The 16,693-nt window shown below is 36.8% G+C and overlaps 2 protein-coding genes across 9 annotated transcripts in view; one reads left to right on the forward strand and one right to left on the reverse strand.

Annotated features, from left to right (window-relative positions):
• LAMB1 (laminin subunit beta 1) overlaps nt 1–2,970 on the forward strand; it is a 75,716-nt gene extending 72,746 nt beyond the window's left edge. The window contains exons 32-34 of the mRNA XM_082399701.1: nt 739–915; nt 2,337–2,496; nt 2,672–2,970. Of these exons, the coding sequence (XP_082255827.1) occupies nt 739–915; nt 2,337–2,496; nt 2,672–2,808 (474 nt within the window). The 3' untranslated portion in view covers nt 2,809–2,970. The remainder of the gene's footprint in view (nt 1–738; nt 916–2,336; nt 2,497–2,671) is intronic.
• The window catches only part of DLD (dihydrolipoamide dehydrogenase), a 52,868-nt gene that overhangs the window by 10,787 nt on the left and 25,388 nt on the right, over nt 1–16,693 (reverse strand). Inside the window, exons 9-15 of one of the 8 annotated variants that reach the window (XM_082399843.1) lie at nt 14,173–14,363; nt 13,339–13,509; nt 12,830–13,019; nt 12,268–12,405; nt 11,282–11,371; nt 11,081–11,193; nt 10,435–10,804 (exon numbers count right to left, since the gene is read on the reverse strand). In XM_082399843.1, coding sequence (XP_082255969.1) covers nt 11,128–11,193; nt 11,282–11,371; nt 12,268–12,405; nt 12,830–13,019; nt 13,339–13,509; nt 14,173–14,363 — 846 coding nt within the window. In that variant the 3' untranslated portion in view covers nt 10,435–10,804; nt 11,081–11,127. Of the gene's footprint in view, nt 1–10,434; nt 11,372–12,267; nt 12,406–12,829; nt 13,020–13,338; nt 13,510–14,172; nt 14,364–16,693 lie in introns of those variants that run through there. The other 7 variants (XR_014246861.1, XM_082399842.1, XR_014246863.1 and 4 more) reach the window with 7 other exon arrangements.

Below are 16,693 nucleotides of genomic sequence, written 5' to 3' on the forward strand. Positions count from 1 at the left end.
AGATCATTTTTCAGAAAAATTAGGTGCTCAGTGAAACTGGTTCTTCTGTTATGGGTCAGGCTTACTTTGGCTAGCTTTAAAAACAACGGTTACTGATCAAAGTACTGATACTTTGAAATGAGAGCAAACGTGGACCCTCACTAGTTGCCCAGGTAAGATACTTTTTCCCAAAATAATTTTGAGCACTTACAGCTTCCAGTTGTAACATTCCCAGACCTATGCCATCTCACAATCCTATAGTAACTTTTCAGTTTTAACATTCCTGATTTCCATGTCGTTTCTGAAGTACTGTAACCTCTGCTACTAGAGTTTAACATTTACAGTTGATAGAAAAAAACTAAAATTGACTGGAAGTTATAATTTTTCCACCCATAATACTTCAGAAAGTTGTGTGGCTATCCCTCTACTCACATCTGCTGCTTTGTGAACACTGTTTAGCCAAACTCTGCAGGTGTTCTTAAAGTGCTTTCTCAATACATCAAGCTGTCTGGAGGTGGTTCAGTAAGGAAAAATTTTACAAAAATTTCAGCCTAGACCAGCAGAAGTACTGAAAGAATGAAGTTAATATATGAGATGTAGCAGAGACTATTTTAAACTTGGGCACTTTATATAAGCTTTCTTGAAATTTCTTTTGTTCTAGAGCAATGTCATAGCTTTTTAAATCTTCCTCTACACTGTAGTCATAGCACTTGCTACCACTTCTTGAATTAATGACTTGCTGAATGATGATGCTTTTAGATCGAGTCTGAAACAGCAGCTTCTGAGGAAACCTTGTTCAATGCCTCCCAGCGCCTCAGCGAGCTAGAGAGAAATGTGGAAGAACTTAAGCGGAAAGCTGCCCAGAACTCTGGAGAGGCAGAATATATTGAAAAAGTAGTATATACTGTGAAACAAAGTGCAGAAGATGTTAAGAAGGTAAGTAAGTCTTTGTAACTTCACAGCTATGTGGATAAAGGAGCAACTAGTCTCCTCCATGCCTTCCTTGGAATAAGGGACATGGACCTCAACATGGTTATTCATCAGAAACATCCCAAGTGACCTGTTTTGAAATAGCAGTCTTCAGAGACACAGATGGAAAAGAACAGGAGTGGATATAAAAGTATCCATACACGTGATGTAGGTCCTCAAATCCAAACTTGGATAAGGGTTTAGAAAAATGAAATTAACTTAGGCCTGAAGGCTTAAAACAAGCATTATTGAGCTTGTATTTCAATTAGGATAGACCTTTATGGCAAACAGTAAATTACCTGGCCATTTGAGAAATCTTTCAAAGCAGGCTAGAAAATGCTTAAAGAATTCGTAACAGACAACAGCTAGTAGGGAACCCTTATCTCACCTCTTCTGTGCTCATCTGGAATTAACCACCTCTTGCTTCTCACTGGAGGGTACTATGTTTTGTAGAGAAAAGTCTCAAGCCCAAATTTCTCACTACAAGCCAAGTAATCCTTGAGACACATTTAATTTCTGAATTTCTGTGAGCAAATATGTAAAGAAACCTTTTTAAACTTTTCAGAGGAGTGTTGAAACTTTTAAATGAATAGTAGGGTGCTATAAACTGACATGAAGTCAAGATTTTTCCTAGAAGCGACTGTAGCTTTTAGGCATTACATACAGGTGACTTCCCTACACCTATGGTTTGGGGAAGAGAACAATAAGTAAAGTTTACTGCCACATGTGTCTTTCTTCATTGTGGTCTAGTTTCCTACAGGTCTGAGAGCATAAATCTCCCAAGTAGTCTTCTTACAGAATATTTTGCATCAATATTAAATTTCATTAGAAATAAGAAAACCCCTTGACATGAAATTCCTATATCAACAGAATTACAACCATTTTTCCAAACCCACATTAACCCCACTTGTGCTACAATCTTGCCCTTCCTTCCTTTTGTTAAATCTGCCTTTTCCCTCTGATTTCCTGATAGCAAGTCTCTATCAACCCTAAATTCAGTCACAATCAAGATGGTCTTACCATTTTTTCAAAATTGGCTTTTTTTGATCTCTAAATATTTGGATCTCGGCAAACCTACCTCTGAGAAACCCTAATTCTCAAACTCTCCCTCCATGCATCCTCCTACATCTCCATAGAAAAGTACTAATCCCCAAAGACCTACCCACAACTCCAACATGTCTTTAAGGGTCTTTCATTTTAAAAAATCATGTCAATGTTGTATCTGATTCCACTGTTTCAAGTTGGGTAGCCTGAGTACCCTTGGTAGTGGCCTTTAATTCAGAATGCTTGCCATGCAAGTTAATGTCATCCAAACTTGCCACGGTTTACCAGTCTTAAATGTAACTACTGACACTATTACCTCTTTGTGCCAAAATGTGGAACTGCAGACTCTGGATGGTGAACTTGATGAAAAGTACAAGAAAGTAGAAAATATAATTGCCCAAAAAACTGAAGAGTCAGCTGATGCCAGAAGGAAAGCTGAACTGCTACAGAACGAAGCAAAAAAACTTCTGGCTCAAGCAAACAGCAAGCTGCAACTCCTGAAAGGTAGATTTTTTTTTCTTTCACTTAAGACTTATAATTTTTTAGTTTATTTAAATGGTAAACATCTATTCACTCTGTCTCAAGCACTTAAATAGAGCCTTATAGGCAAAGAGGATCAGTATTTGATTTTGAGATCATCATAGTAGTGTAACTGCTCAGACCTTTTTATCTCCCACAGATTTAGAAAGAAAATATGAGGACAATCAAAAATATCTAGAAGATAAAGCTCAAGAATTAGTAAGACTGGAAGGAGAAGTCCGTTCACTCCTAAAGGATATAAGCCAGAAAGTTGCTGTTTATAGCACCTGCTTGTAACAGAGGAGGAGAAAAGATGCTAACATGTGACCAAAGCAAAATCACTACATTTTAAAAACAGACTTAATGATCTTCAAAATAAAACTCATAACCTATTTAATGTTCTTAATCGCCACATTTTGTATGGAGTTAAATAAAGTACAGTGCTTTTATATAAATATATATTCAGAATAATTCTTAAACTCATTGTTACTTTTCCTGATTTAGCATTCATGAATCCCTTTAACAAAGAATGTTATTTTCACTGTAAAGATGGATTTAAAAGCAAACTGATTGCCTTCACAGAGATGCTGATTTCTCTTATGTCTATAAACAAGTATTAGTCATCTGGGTCAATATCCTCTACAAATCCACCCCTAAAATCACCTCCCAGTTGGATTCCCAGGTGGAGATTAAAGAGGAAGGAAGTAGCCTGAGCTACCTTCACCATTTCCCTGGCTGCTCAGTTGTTCCAATCTCCAAAACTCCTGTAAGTATTCCTTGCTCTAGGCAAGAGAACAACAAAAGCAACTTTTAGGGCAGTGTGACTTTAAAGTATTGCCACCTAACAATAGAACAATTAGACTTAATTGATATCTTCGGGACATTACATCCACCAAAAAGCAAAATACACCTTCAAGTGCACATGGAACATTCTCTATGATTGACCATGTACTAGGGCACAAAACAAGCCTCAACAAATTTAAGAGTACAGAAATTATTTCAAGCATGTTTTCTGACCACAATGGCATGAAACTAGAAATCAACCACAGAAAAAAAAGTTACAGGGAGACTAAGCACCTTGCTACTGACAAACCAATGGGTCAACAATGAAATCAAAGAAGAAATAAAAAAATACCTCATGGCAAATGACAATGAGAAAACCACCATACAAAATCTATGGGATGCACCAAAGGCAGTTCTTACAGGGAAGTTCATAGCAACCCAGGCCTTTCTATCTAAGAAACAAAAAAATCTCAAACAACCTAACCCACCACCTAAAACAATTAGAAAAAGAAGAAGAGTCAAAACCTAAAGTCAGCAGAAGGAAGGAGATAATAAAGATCAGGGAGGAAATAAATAGAGATTAAAAGAAAAAAGATCAATAAAACCAAGAGCAGGTTCTTGGAAAGGGTAAACAAAATTGACAAAACCTCTGGCCAGGCTCACCAAGAAGAAAAGAGAAGACACAAGAAACAATAAGAAATGAAAGAGGAGAAATCACAACTGATACCACAGAAATACAAAAACCACAATACTATGAACAATTATATGCCAACAAATTTGACAACCTAGAGAAATGGACAACTTTCTAGAAACACAGCCACCAAAACTGAATCAAGAAGGAATAAAGGACAAAACCATACTTCAAAAAGATATATGCACCCCAATGTTCACTGCAGCAGTATTTACAATGGCCAGGGCATGGAAGCAACCTAAATGTCCATTGACAGAGGAATGGATAAAGAAGATGTGGTGCATATATACAATGGAATATTACTCAGCCATAAAAAAGAATGAAATAATGATATTTGCAGCAACATGGATGGGCCTAGAGATTGTCATACTGAGGGAAGTAAGTCAGAGAAAAATATATCACTTATATGGGGAATCTAAAAAAAATGGTACAAATGAACTTATCTACAAAACAGAGTCACAGATATAAAAAACAAACTTATGGTTACTAGAGGGGGATGGGGGGAGGATAAATTGGGAGGTTGGGATTGACATATACACATTACTATATATAAAATAGATAACTAATAAGGATCTACTGTATAGCACAGGAAACTCTACCTAATACTCTGTAATGACCTATATGGGAAAAGAATCTAAAATAGAGTGGATATATGTATATGTATAACTGATTCACTTTGCTGTACAGCAGAAACTAACACAACACTGTAAATGAACTATACTCCAGTAAAAAAGAAATAGGTAACTTGAACAGACCAATCACTAGAAACGAAGTAGAATCTGTAATTTAAAAAAAACCTCCCTACAAACAAAAGTCCAGGAGCAGATGGCTTCACTGGGAAATTCTACCAAACATACAAAGAAGAACCTACACTGATCCTTCTCAAACACTTCCAAAAAGACTGAAGAGGAAGGAACACTCTTAAAGACTTTCTATGAAGCCACCATCACCCTGATACCAAAACCAAAGAAACTACCAAAAAATAAAATTACAGGCCAGTATCTTTGATTATGACATAAAAATCCTCAACAGAATATTAGCAAACCAAATCCAACAACACATAAAAAGGTCACACACCACAACTAAGTTGGATTCATCACAGGGTCACAAGGATGGTTCAACATATGCAAATTAATCAATGTGATACACCACATCAACAAAAGAAAAGTCAAAAACCACATGATCATTCAATAGGTTCAGAAAAAACACTTGATAAAATTCAACATCCATTCATGATTAAAAAACCCTTACAAAACTGGGCATAGAGGGAACATATCTCAACATAATAAAAGCTATTTATGACAAACCCACAGCCAATATAATACTCAACCATGAAAAGCTGAAAGGTTTCCGACTGAAATCTGGAACAAGACAAGGATGCCCACTCTCACCAATTTTCTTCAACATAGTATTGAAATCCTAGCCACATCAATCAGACAAGAAATAAAAGGTATCCAAATTGGTAGGGAAGAGGTAAAATTGTTTTATATGCAGATGATATGATACTGTATTTATTGGGTTGGCCAAAACGTTTGTTCAGGTTTTCTGTAAGATCTTACAGAAAAGCCCAAACGAACTTTCTGGCCAACCCAATAGAAAACCCTAAAGACTCCACACAAAAACTACTAGAACTGATAAACAATTCAGTAAAGTAGGCGGATACAAGATTAACATATAGAAACCAGTTGTATTTCTTTACACTAACAATGAAATATCAGAAAAGGAATGTAAACAAACTATCCCTTTTAAAATCACATCCAAAAAAAAAAAAAAACCACCTAGGAATAAACTTCACCAAGGAAGTGAAAGACATATGCTGAGAACTACAAAACATTAATAAAGGAAATTAAAGATGATTCAAAGAAATGGAAAGATATCCCATGCTCTTGGACTGTAAGAATCAATATTGTTAAAATGGCAATACTACCCAGAGCAACCTACAGATTTAATGTGATCCTAGAACAAATAATCCTAAAATTTATGTGGAACCATAAAAGACCCAGAATTGCCAAAGCAATCCTGAAGAAAAAAGCTGGAGGCAAAACCCTCCCAGACTTCAGACAATACTACAAAGCTACAGTAATCAAAACAGTGTTATGTTGGCACAAAAACAGATGGATCAATGGAACAGAATAAAGAGCCCAGAAAAAAACCCACACAACCTATTAATCTTTGACAAAGGAGACAAAAATATAAAATGGGAAAAAGACAGTCTCTTCAGCAAGTGGTGCTGGGAAAGTTGGACAGCTGCATATAAATCAATGAAGTTAGAACACGCCCTCACACTATGCACAAAAACTCAAAATAGCTTAAGGACTTAAACATAAGTTGTGACACCATAAAACTCCTAGAAGAGATCAGAGGCAAAACATTCTCTGACATAAATCGTACCAATGTTTTCTTAGGTCAGTCTCCCAAGCCAATAGAAATAAAAACAAAACTAAACAAATGGACCTAAATCAAACTTACCAGCTTTTGCACAGCAAAGGAAACCATAAACAAAACGAAAAGACAAGCTACAGAACAGGAGAAAATACTTGCAAACCATGTGACTGACAAGGGCTTAATTTCCAAAATATACAAACAGCTCATACAACTCAACGACAAAAAACAACCCAATCGAAAAATGGGAAGACCTAAACAGACATTTCTCCAAAGAAGACATAGAGATAGCCAATAGGCACATGAAAAGATGCTCAACATCACTAATTATTAGAGAAATGCAAGTCAAAAGCACAATGAGGTACCACCTCACACCAGTCAGAATGGCCATCATTAAAAAGTCTATAAATGGGCTTCCCTGGTGGCGCAGTGGTTGAGAATCTGCCTGCCAATGCAGGAGACACGGGTTCGAGCCCTGGTCTGGGAAGATCCCACATGCTGCAGAGCAACTGGGCCCGTGTGCCACAACTACTGAGCCTGCACTTCTGGAGCTTGTGCTCCACAACAAGAGAGGCCACGACAGTGAGAGGCCCACACACCGCGATGAAGAGTGGCCCCCGGACTTTCCTGGTGGCACAATGGTTAAGAATCTGCCTGCCAATGCAGGGGACACGGGTTTGAGCTCTGGTCCAGGAAGATCCCACAAACTGCGGAGCAACTAAGCCCGTGCACCACAACTACTGAGCCTGCGCTCTAGAGCCCAAGAGCCACAACTACTCAGCCCACATGCCACAACTACTGAAGCCCATGCTCCTAGAGTCTGCACTCCACAACGAGGGAAGCCACCACAATGAGAAGCACGTGCACCACGACGAAGAGTAGCCCCTGCTCGCCACAACTAGAGAATGCCAGCACGCAGCAATGAAGACCCAACGCAGCCAAAAATAAATAAATAAATTTATTTAAAAAATAAATCAATAAATTTATTTAAAAAAAAAGAGTCTATAAATAACAAATGCTGGATAGACTGTGGAGAAAGGGGAACCCTCTTACACTGTTGGTGGGAGTGTAAATTGGTGCAGCCACTATGGAAAACAGTATGGAGGTTCCTCAAAAAACTAAAAATAGAGTTGCTATATGATCCAGCAATCCCACTCCTGGGTATACACCCAGACAAAACTATAATTTGAAAAGATACATGCACCCCAATGTTCACTGCAGCTCTATTTACAATAGCCAAGACATGGAAGCAACCTAAACATCCGTTGACAGATGAATGGATAAAGAAGATGTGGTACATATGTACGATGGAATACTACTCAGCCATAAATAATAATGAAATAATGCCATTTGCAGCAACATGGATGGACCTAGAGATTATCATACTAACTGAAATAAATCAGAAAGAGAAAGTACCATATGATATCACTTATATGTGGAATCTAAAATATGACACAAATGAACCTATCACCGAAACAAAAACAGACTCACAGATAAAGAGAACAGACTTGTAGTTGCCTTTACAACTACAAGGGGGAGGGGGCGTATGGGAGGGAAGGAATGGGAGTTTGGGGTTAGCAGAGGCAAACTATTATATACAGGATGGATTAACAACAAGGTCATACTGTATAGCACAGGGAACTATATATTCAATATTGTGACAAACCACAATGGAAAAGAATATGAAAAAGAATAAATATATGTAGAACTCAGTCACTTCGCTGTACAGAAGAAATTAACAACACTGTATATCAACTATATTCCAATAAAATTAAAAAAAAAAATACGAGTATTGCCACCTAAAACAGGGCTAGGGCTGCTGAGGGGAACGTTTAAATTAAGTTGAGCCAAAGTTTGGGGATATTACTGCTTGTGCACAGTGAGCAGTGCTACTCAAAGTACAGAAGGATGCTATAATTTCTCAGGTTTTACATTGAATTTTATTTGATTTCACAATCAGATAACAGTTATTCCACAGGATAAAGAAAATAGCTGGAATACAATTGCCAAGCCTTTGTCGACTTTATAGCTGAGTTAGCTGGAAACAGGCCAGGCCTTAAGTGGTTTTTTCACACATTCTTCTTAGAGAAAAGGCTACTCTGCACCACGTAACAACAACCCACACATCCAACACAGCTGCATTTGAAGCTGGGCCTGAACAAAAGTTACATTAATGGCTGTAATCTCAATAATAAGGCAACTTCCCTCTGGTTCCACACAGTTGTCACTTTTATTTAGATAGGAATTCTAATAACTACCAAAGTGGTTGTACCTCCTCATCTACCAGGGCAACTAAGTCTTTTTTTTCCCCCTTGATTATAAGTATTTTACTTAAAATTAAGCAGAGGTAGAAACCTTCACTACCCCTCATTGCTTTTCAGCAACTAAAAGTCGCACTTTGAAATTACTCATTTTAATCAGCTCAATGAATTGGACAACTAACAGCCCCACCCTTCACAAACCAAGAGAATACTTAGAACTTAATAAATAACAATAAGCGAACATTAAAAATTTCTCTTATACCTAGGACTTCATTCCCAACCAGGTATATTTCCATTCTCACAGTGAATGGGAATCCTTAAAGTTGCATGTAACTATTATTTTGTGTCTCTCTATAGCTAGGACTTTGTATTAAATTAAATTTCACTATTCCCTCATCAGAATCTTTCTACCTAGAGTAGAGGACATGTTTGAGGTTTATATAAATTAGCACTTCACATAATATTGGGATTTCAGATTTTAAAAAGATGCAGAGTTCATTACCAATAATGGCCAATAGCACATATCAGACCACCACTCCTACAGATAACAACTGAAAACTCTGAATAAAATATATTTTTAAAAAGTAAAGGTACTGGACAACAACCAGAAGTAGACAGAAGAGGGGGTGCGCGCTGCACTCAAATAACAGCCTCGCGTGAGATTTCTATTTTTAATAGCTTTTCACTGAGGGGAGGTCCCAAGTGGCAACTTGGAGAGAAGCCAAGTTTTACTGGTTAAGGAATCGGAGGACAGAGTTTGGGGTAACCAACAGCAACTGAAATATGAGGGGAGGAACCCCAGAAAAGAGGTATAAATTCTGCATATCCCTTGTCCAATCTCTGGGTGACCTGTGAACTTTACGTGCATGGCACAAACTTCAGGTAGCCCAGGTAAAGCTAAAACAACTGCGTAGAGATTTCAGCTGTCCACCCGCCCTCCCCCTACACACACACACACACACACGCACGCACAAAGACAACAAGAGTTTGGAGTTTAACCAAGTTAACTGCCCACTAAAAAATTCAATATTTTTCAGAGGTATGTAACAGAATCCAGTCTTTACAATGTATCCATTTATAATGACCATAATACAAATCAAGAGCACTGGACATGTGAAGTAAAAGGAAAATGTGACCTATATATAAATCAATAAAAACCTGAAGCCTACTAAACATTTTCCTTTTATCTATGGATCAACTGATGATTTCTTATTCCATACAGCTTTCTGCTCATAAATTACATTCTCCAAACTTTCCTTAAGATGATATATAACCTTTATATTGCAATCAAGTGAATATCTGGTTTGCATATTTCAGTTCCTTAAGATAATTTACTTTCTTTAAAAATTTATGCTATATCAAATATGATGAATGAATCTGAAATGATTCTTAAATTTAGTTATAATAAAGTCTACTTAGTATTCAACACTTTGTTATTTAAGTGTTTTAAGAAACAGCCATTTTAAATATTTATCAATAAATATAATTTTATAGCACTCTTCAAAGAAATAGTCGATTTTACCCAGCCAGGATACACTGGCAATCCACTTAAGAAAAGACAACAGATTAAAGATTCCCTTATGTTGTTTCTCCAAAAATAAATGTTAAACATTTAGTAGGTATCACTGAAACAGATGAAAGGATAATGACCTTTTAAATACCTTAATATTGTCCTACAGTGTGGGAAAAAAAGATCTATCCAGGCCTATAAAAGCAATAATAAAGAGTAATAAATAAGAATGTATGGTAGAGGTAGTCATAAAAAATCTAGGACCATCTTGACATCCACTCAGAATAACCAGTAAATGAATATTTAAGACATGTTTATTTCCATATCTTAATTTCCCACTGTAATACATTGCTTCTCCACTTAATATATGAATTTCGTATATATACTGCCTTACTTTGGTCAACTATATAACTATACTTCAGACTGTAGACCTCACTAGAACCTTAAAAATCTAAACACAAATTCTACCTCTAACTGCCAAGACTTTGGGGATTAAAATAACTGATAGACCATCATTTTTTATTTACATCAGTTCAGTTTATACATGTTTAACTTATTCTAATGACTGTTTCCAATGTGAAAACCAAGTTTAAAATAACTTGATCACCTTGTTTCAAACACAGCTGTTCACATAGCATAGTCCAGCTCCATCCATGTAAGTAAATCCTGTATCAGAGATAAAAGCTACTTAGCATAAATTCAGTGAAGTTGAGCCTTTCATAAACAGCATGAAAATATGGGTTGAAGAAAATTTTCCAGGATGCTACTATAAGTAGCTTTTTTTCTGCAGTATTAATGCAGTGAAATAAAATATTAAATTTATTTAAAATATAGATGAGATTATTCCATTCTGTCCAAACCTATTAAATACCTTCCAAAAGTTTCGTAATTCAGTCCTAGAAATTCTTGGAGCTGTGAGCATTTCCTGTTCAGAAATGTTACCTCTATAAAAGCTCCCAGGAAATTTCAGAAAAATATAATCTTCTAATTTAAAAGTTGATCGATTTGCCAAATGATGCAGCCAGGTTTGCTTCTCTAAAAGCTTCTGATAAGGTCTGCAAAGGGAAGAAATTTAGAATTAAAAACCAAGTATTTGTGAATCAGAAGAAACTTGAGATAGCCATTAATTGCATATGTTGTTACCGGATGTGCATGACAGACTCTAGCTATATCTTCACAGGATGCTCCATATTCCAGTGCAAGAGCAGCTTCATTTATCATTTCACCAGCACCCTTTAAAATAATAAACCAAGAAGTAATTTTGTTTCTATGGCAAAAACAACTACCTTCTAATACGAGAGATTAGAACAGTTAATTGCCTCCAGTCAGAAAAACCTTAACAGAAAAAAGCAGTTCAGAAGTTAAGAGCCTGGGCTCTGAAGCGAGATGGCCTGGATTCAACTCCTACCACGTACTGCCCTAACCACTCACTGACTCTGTGCTTCGGCCCATTTATTCACCTCAAAAATGGGAACACCACCACCTACCTCACAGGGTCATGGAAACTAAAGTTAATGCATGCATCTAGGAAAAACTGTTACAGAGTAAGCACTCAAATGTTCTAGTATCATTACTGATGCACCAGATACCTAGGGGAGGGCATACCTCATGTGCAGTGGCAGGAAAGGCTTCTCTTAGAAGGTAACATCTGAGCTAAGACCTGAATAATAAGCCAGTCATGCAAAGATGTGAAGGCAGAGGATTCTAGAACAAAGGCTTTAAAATGGGAACAAGCTCAGCCTATTAAGAAATTGAGAGAAGGCCCATGAGACAGGGAATTAATGAGCAAAGGGGATGAGTGGAAAGAGATGAGGTCAGAAAAGTAACCAGGGCCAAATTCAGTGGGGCCTTTTATATAAGTCTGTAGCAGAAAGGACCACTAGAGTTTTAAGCAGGCAAATGGCCTGGTGTATGTTTTAAAGGGATAAATCTTAGTTGCAGCATGGAATGCAGATGATACGATGGGCAAGAATGTCAGTGCTAGAAACGATACATGAAGAAGCCATATTCAAACTTTTGCTAGTAAATAATTAACCGCAGAATGTAAACACCAGGTAGTTTTAAATTAATCTACTAAATAACATTGCTTTCCAGAAATCCTAGTGGGATTTCTGGTTTAAAGTACTCACTGGTCCTAGAATATGTGCTCCCAATACTCTGTCTGTTGATTTCTGCCCAAGTATCTTCACCATGCCATCTGTGTCAGCATTTGTCTTAGCTCTGCTGTTAGCAGCAAATGGGAATTTCCCAACTTTGTACTCAATACCCTGTGAGAAGCAGAAAATGAGAACGTACATAAACTATCAAAAAATTCATTCCCATTTGGTGAAAGCGTCTACCATTTGTTCAGAAAATAAATCCCAAGAAGGCAATTCTTCACAAAGCATATAGAAGGAAAGACCAAAAGGCTTGTTACTGAAATATATTTTGGGTACAAACACAAGCAAATGCAAATGTCAGCCCACGTGGATATATTTCAAAGCCAAATATAAGAGCTCTGGAATTACTAGTTTTTGAATACAGGCAACCAAATGATCTCCTTTAAGATACAAAGTAAAAAATTATACAAACTTACCTGTAATGTTCTACCATAGTTATTAAAATGCATTAATGCAATAATGAAAGGATTCTCAACTACTGGTGTTAACTCAAATCACACATTAGAGGAAAACTACTCTCATTCAGAATTACCTCTTCTTTCAACTGCTCTTCTGATCTGCCAACCCAAGCAACTTCAGGGTGTGTGTAAATCACCGACGGTACACAATTGTAGTCAATGTGCACAGCGCCACCAGCCATCCCTTCAACACAGATAATGCCTTCATCCTCTGCTTTGTGAGCCAGCATTGGACCAGCAACCACATCGCCGATTGCATAGATACTGCCACGGAGATCAAAAGAAACAGTCAACTTCTGAAATCACAGACACTCATCTACAGTTATACCAGGGTAACAAAATACACGTTTCTAGTTATAAAGTCACCAAAAAATAAATCAAATACAGCTCTTCAAATATCGGTTGAGTTCAGATTCTAATCTCTGGGTAGTGAAAAAATTCAATTAATTACTTTTGCTTTTACATGTTATAAGTTTACTGTTCTTCCCCACAGCCAATGTACTTTTTAAGCATGACAAAAGCCTTATTTTCAAAATAGTGTTTGCTTAAAATTATTGAAAATGCAGGTAAGTATCCAACTTACTTTGGAATTTTAGTTTGGAATCTGGTATTTACTGGAATTCTACCTCTAGGATCCAGCTCAATTCCAAGCTCCTCTAGTCCCAAATTCTTAGTAAAGGGTCGTCGGCCAATGCAAACCAGGAGTACATCACAAGTGATAACTTCAGCTTTACCACCAGAAGCAGCTTCAATACTAGATAATGAACAGTGTATAACTGTTAAACACACATCTATATGAACAGCTGACAGACTTGGAAATTTAAGACTAGACATTTCTCAAGTATCGATGACACTTCTAACAGTGTAAGTTTATTTTATTATAAATATAAACGTAAGGGTCAGGCAAAGAAAAATGTACATATCCTCTAGAGGTCTATCATTAGAACCTCACAACAACAGGCTGTATAACACAGTTTAAGAACATTAAGTCTTAGAGACCGACAGATCCAAGTTCAAGTAGTGCTTCTGCCCCCACCAGCTATGTGACCTTAGGCAAGTTATTTCAGTGTTACACAAACAGAATGCCAAGCACAGTAAGCAACTGAATCAATAATATTACTGATTTCCCCATGTATCTGTCTAAAAATACTGAATTAATTTTACTGAATGTTGAGAGTTTAAATTTTTCTGAATGTATACTATGAAAAAGTACATTACAAATGAGAACACTGGCTTAATTTTTCTATCATCAATGCAATCGTGAATTTCAATGGACTGACTTGATAAGCAATACTGAGTTATACTACACAGTAAAATGGTATTAAGTTATAAAAGAATCTGATTCTAAAAACTGAATGTTTTTCTTAAAGAAACGCACAGAAGGGTATCATAACAAAAACAAACGTAGCATACTTACGAAACATCAATTTTTCCATCTGACTTCTTAGTAGCACCAGTAACTTTAGTATTCAATTTAAATTTAAATCCTTGTTTTTGAAGGATGCGTTGAAAGTTTTTAGATATCTCCATATCAATTCCAATTCCACCAACATGACCCAAAAACTCAACTGCTGTCACGTCTGCACCAAGTCTTTGCCAAACTGAGCCCTGCAAATAATAAAAAAACAATAATCATAAAAATAAAGGCTTCTATAGCAAATATTTTAAAAAATCATCTTAAACAGTTTATTGTAAGGTATTTTCTTGTGTTAATATGTTCCTATTAGAAACTCTGAGGTTTAAAATTAACACTGTGACAAACATATATAACTTAATATTCACTAACTCAACATGTACTGAGCACGTACTATATGCTAGGCACCATTTTAGGTGATAGACATACGTCAGTAAACAAAACACTGCCCTCAGGGACCTTAAATTCTGACAGGGAAGACAAGTAAGTAAAATTCATGCAGAGGATAGTAAAAGAGCTATGAGAAAAATAAAGCAGGAAGTAGAACCAGGACTACTGAAAGGAGAGGGACTGTAATTTTAAACAGTGTGGCCAGGAGAAGGCCTCACTGCGAGTGCCATTTGCACAAAGACTTGGAGAAGGAATGAAATACACTGGTAATTGGTCCAGAAAGAGGAACAACAGTGGGAAGGAAGGTCTTGAGGGGGAAGAAGTAACCTCTTATTGCTAATTACTGATGCTTGCAAAATATTAAGCTGATTTCATATTTTATTTTCTCAACAGAGAAATGTTTACATTTTCATTCAAATTATAATTTAAAGTAAATGCTGGCTTTTTATTTTAACAACATTTTATCAGTTATAACTTGTGAATACTTATATGTGAAACTGGCAATATGAAGATAATTTTACAGCATTAAATAAACTATGAAAAGCTATGAATATATCCTTTGCAAGAATCTGTATTAAATTCATCTCATAATTTAAAATTCACCTTAAGAGTTTACCTTACCAACTAAATTAAGTTCATGTATTCATTTAAAAAATTTCATGAATTTTTGGGGTCAGAGCTGAGTTAACTAGAGGCAATACAATGACACTAACAATCCAATAACAAGCATACATGAAAAGGTAACTCAAAATCATGGACCTAAATGTAAAACCCAAGGCTATAAAACTTCTAGAAGAAAATATAGGAGAGAATCTTTGTGACCTTGAGTAGGCAAAGCTTTCTTAGCTACAATACCAAATGCACAATCCATAAAAGAAAAAGATAAATTAGACTTCATCAAAATTAAAAACTTCGCTTCAAAAGACAGCATTATGAACCCAAAAAGAGAAACCACAGGCTGTGAAGAAATGTTTGCAAACCATCTACTGGGGGCTTCCCTGGTGGCACAGTGGTTAAGAATCCACCTGCCAAGGCAGGGGACACGGGTTCGAGTCCTGGTCCTGGAAGATCCCACATGTGGCAGAGCAACTAAGCCCGTGTGCCACAACTGCTGAGCCTGCGCTCTAGAGCCCGTGAGCCACAGCTACTGAGCCCGTGTGCCACAACTACTGAAGCCCACACGCCTAGAGCCCGTGCTCCGCAACAAGAGAAGCCACGGCAATGAGAAGCCCACACACCGCATTGAAGAGCAGCTCCCGCTCACCACAACTAGAGAAAGCTCACATGCAGCAAAGACCCAACGAAGCCAAAAATAAAATTTTAAAAAAACATATAAAGGATTTAAATAAAGAATCTAAATCCAGATTACATAAAGAACTCTCAAAACTCAATAACAAAAAAAAAGAACCTGGAAGGAAATCCAAAAAAGAGGGGCTATATGTATACATATAGCTGATTCACTTTGCTGTACAGTTCCTTTTTTTTTTTTAACGAGTAAAACTGGTTTATTCGGGAATATCAAAGAATTGCAATTTGGGGCATACAATCCATGGTGAACCACAGGCAAGTCTGGAGAACAAAGAAGATGAACGTTTCTCTTATAGAGGAGAAGGTGGAGTTGGGAAGGCTGTTAGAAATAAAAAGTCCATTGGAGCCCTGCAAATTGGAAGCTGTAGTGGTTTTTTATTAGCTGAATAATGACAGTCTCCCATTGGCAAGGTTATTGCAAGGAGAATCTTCCTTCCTTCTGCTGGGGTAGTACAGTAGTAACCTTCTTCCTGTTGGAGATGCGAGGTATGTCTCCTCCTGTTGGGTCTGCAACTGACTACTAGTGGTAGGGTGAGAGAGCTCCTCCTTCTGGCCTCCAAACTCCTTTTTTTTAAAAAATTTAATTTAATTTATTTATTTTATACAGCAGTTTCTTATCTACTTTATACATATTAGTGTATATATGTCAATCCCAATCTCCCAATTGCTGTACAGTTCCTTGAAAGGTTAAAAAAGGAATTACTCCTAAGTATATACTCAAAATAAATGAAAACAGATGTCTACACAAAAACTTGTACACAAATGTTCATAGCAGCATTATTCATACTAGCCCCAAAGTGGAAACAACCCAATTGTTCATCAACTG

This window comes from Balaenoptera borealis, assembly GCF_965194805.1.
Source record: "Balaenoptera borealis genome assembly, chromosome: 7".
Taxonomy (NCBI): domain Eukaryota; kingdom Metazoa; phylum Chordata; class Mammalia; order Artiodactyla; family Balaenopteridae; genus Balaenoptera; species Balaenoptera borealis.